The 3,388-nt window shown below is 50.4% G+C and overlaps 1 protein-coding gene across 1 annotated transcript in view; it reads left to right on the top strand.

The window, feature by feature from the left end:
• Ptk7 (protein tyrosine kinase 7 (inactive)) overlaps positions 1-2,295 on the top strand; it is a 67,349-nt gene extending 65,054 nt beyond the window's left edge. The window contains 2 exon segments of the mRNA XM_052745485.1: positions 525-703; positions 1,487-2,295. Coding sequence (XP_052601445.1) covers positions 525-703; positions 1,487-1,647 — 340 coding nt within the window. The 3' untranslated portion in view covers positions 1,648-2,295.
• Positions 2,296-3,388: the final 1,093 nt, after the last annotated feature.

The raw sequence follows: 3,388 nt of genomic DNA, 5'->3' as shown, positions 1-3,388 counted from the left end.
AACCTAAGTAAGCTTTGAACTCATCATCCCCCTGCCTCAGCCTTCTAAGTAGCTGGGATTACAGGCTTGTATCACCAAGCCTGGGTTTCATTTTTTTTTTTTTTTTTGTTTTTTTATGAGTCTTTGCTGGCATGAATGTATATGCATCCTGTGCATGCTTAGTTCCTGAGGTCAGAAGAGGTCATCAGATCCCCTGGGACTGGAGGTACAGGTGGCTGTGAACTGCCATCTGGGTGCTGGGAACTGAATCCAGGTCCTCTGGAAGAATAGCTAGTGCTCTTAACCTCTGAGCCATCTCTCCAACCCCTCTTAATGGAATTTTAAAACCATCAAACCTCACTCAAATGGATCCACGTCCAGAGTTGATCCAGCGTACCCCTGTGCTCAGCATCCACGTTACCGATTCCTTTGAGGTCTACTTTGGGAAAGGCGGGGCCCAGCCAGGGAGAGTCCTGGTTTGAGGTGAGGCTGGGCTCCCAGGCCGTGGCCTCTGACCTCCATCCCTGTGTTGCTTCTGTGTGCAGTGAGTACTACCACTTCCGGCAGGCCTGGGTACCGCTGCGTTGGATGTCCCCAGAGGCCGTCCTGGAGGGGGATTTCTCCACCAAGTCTGACGTCTGGGCCTTTGGTGTGCTGATGTGGGAAGTGTTCACGCATGGAGAGATGCCCCATGGTGGACAGGCAGATGATGAAGTGCTGGCAGGTAAGGAGCCGTGTTCCTGAGAGATGATTCTGGATATTACCCCACCCTCTCCATCCCACCTCTGCTTGCTCAGGCCCCAGGGTTATTGAGCCTACCTCCTCCTCCCTTGGGGCTGGTACTTAGCAGTTATGAAGATATGACCTCTCCAGGTGTTAAAAACATGTAAATATGGGCTAGCAAGATGGCTCACCAATAAATAATTTCAGCTAGGTGTAGTGGCACATGCCTTTAATTCCAGCACTTGGGAGGCAGAGGCAGGTGGATCTCTGCGAGTTTGAGGTCAGCCTGGTCTACAAAGCTGAGCTCAGGACAGACAGGGTTACACAGAGAAACGCTGTCTCAAAAAACAAAACAAAAACAAAAAAAAAAGTTTTAAAAATACTGAGAAGCAGGGTCAGGTTGTGTGGGAGGTGATAGACCCTTGACTACCATCTGCAAAGTCCCAGGTTCATCCTCAGTATTGCAAAACACAAAACTAACTTATGGAGCACTTTATACTGGGTAATAAGCAGCACTTACCCCAGTGTCTCCTCCAGCTGTCACTCAGTCGCTTCAGCTCCCACAGGGACCCTGCCTACCAACCAGAGTGAACTTGGGGAGCGGAGTTATCTCTTGGTCTTACAAGATCTTTGCCATAGTCTTAAAATATGGTACCCACCCTCACTGACCAGTACTCCCCAGAGCAGAGTGGCCCTTGGGCGACTGCTGTGGGAACTGCACACCCCGGCAGGTGTTAAAGTCGTTCAACATCCAGGCTAACACTCTGCCCCGTGTGCCCTGCAGACTTGCAGGCTGGGAAGGCCCGACTCCCACAGCCCGAAGGCTGCCCCTCCAAGCTCTACCGGCTGATGCAGCGCTGCTGGGCCCTGAACCCCAAGGACCGGCCCTCCTTCAGTGAGATCGCCAGCACCCTGGGAGACAGCCCTGCAGAGGGCAAGCAGTGAGGGGGCCTTGCAGGCTGTGCTTCAGGGGAGAACACCTCCTGAGGGGAGCCTGAAGCATGATGGGCAAGATTATCCTGTCCTTCTTGGCCTGGGGTCCCTGCCCAAGCCCAGCGGGCATTGTTGAGGGCAGGCGGTGCCCAGGCATTTCGCCTCGCCTCAGCCATTGGGGAGGCTGACTCGAACCCAGGCTGGGTGACTAAGGTGTTGGGCTGGGCACCTTTCTTTGCCCCCTTTCCTCATCAGGGACAGTATGGGTGCCTCAGGTAACCCCGATTTCTGGTCTGAGACCTCTTTTGGCCAGGTCCAGCTCTGCCACTCATCTGCCAATGTTGCCTAGGGAGGGCTGGGCTTGGGCCGAGCTAGGTTTGGGGAACTAATTTACTAAAGTACGCAAATTCCAGGATAGCTCTGGGCACTCAGGACCAACAGTCCTCTTGGCCCATGGGTCCCACCTGGGGTGGGTCTAGCAGGTTGTGGAGGACATAGCCTCCCCGCTGCGGGTTTGTGCACACTAACCCAGACCCGTCCCCCAAATCCTTTCCTCATCCCAAGTGCCTGGCAGATGAAGTGTTCAGGGCCTTTTGACACTTATACAGCCCGCCCTTTTTGTATGCACATGGGCGGCTTTTTTATGTAATTGCAGCGTGGGGTGGGTGGGCATGGGGAGGTCTGGGGGGACCCTAGAGGAATTGGGGAGGGTGGGCCACCCCTGCCTTATACTTTTATTGTTGTTATTGTTATTGTTGTTTGTTTTGTTTTTTTTGTTTTGTTTTTTTTACACTCGCTGCTCTCAATAAAGAAGCCTTTTTTACAGTCTGTTTGTAAGACTCTTCGCTGCCTTTGCTCATGAATAGAGTTCTTTGTGACTTCATTTCATCTAGTAGGGTGTGGATAGGACTGTGCAGTAGATACTGGTCTGCTCTCCAGTTCAGAGATGTTTTGTAATACGTCTTAACCTGTGTGACGGCCGCTTACTCTTTGCTGGTGACTCGGTCCCCACACTCAGGGAATGTAGACGTGTAATGGACATGGAGGACCAGAAAAGGGGTTAGTGACATATTCAGGCTCCGAGTCCCTTTAAAACTAGGAAGGCCAGGAGCTGGAGAGATGGCTTAGTGGCTGAGAGCACTGGCTGTCTTGCAGAGGACCTGGGTTTCAGTTTCTCACACCCATGTAAGCAGCAGTTACAACTGGCTATAACTAGTTCCAGGGAGTCCAATACCCTCTTTTGGCACCAGTGGGCCAAAAGGGGTTACCAGGCGTGCACACACGCGTGTATACACACACACACACACACACACACACACACACACACACACACACACAAAGGTAAAACACATGAAATAAAAGTAAATCTTGACAAAAACACAAAAAATGAGATGGGAAATGGTTCAGTGGTTAAGATCCTTGTTCGTTGCTCTTGCAGAGGACCCAGGTTCAGTTCCCAGCACCCACATGGTAGCTCACAACCATCCCTAACTCCAGTTCCAGGAGATCAGACCCCCTCTTCTGTCTTCCTCAGGTATCAGGTACACAAACAGCACGCATACATACATTCAGGTAGAACACTGAAATACACAAAGTAAATAAATATTTATATATTATATATAAAGAATAGATAAATATAAAGTATATACATTATGGAGTTTATATATATTATATATACTTGGAAAATGCCTCAGGAGGCAGAGGCCAGAGGCCAATTTCTCTCAAAAAAGCAAAATAAATAAAACCACCCCAC

This window comes from Peromyscus californicus, unplaced genomic scaffold (assembly GCF_007827085.1).
Source record: "Peromyscus californicus insignis strain IS unplaced genomic scaffold, ASM782708v3 Scaffold_19__1_contigs__length_69161282, whole genome shotgun sequence".
NCBI classification, from domain to species: Eukaryota; Metazoa; Chordata; class Mammalia; order Rodentia; family Cricetidae; genus Peromyscus; species Peromyscus californicus.
This window is presented reverse-complemented; position numbering and strand designations above follow the sequence as displayed.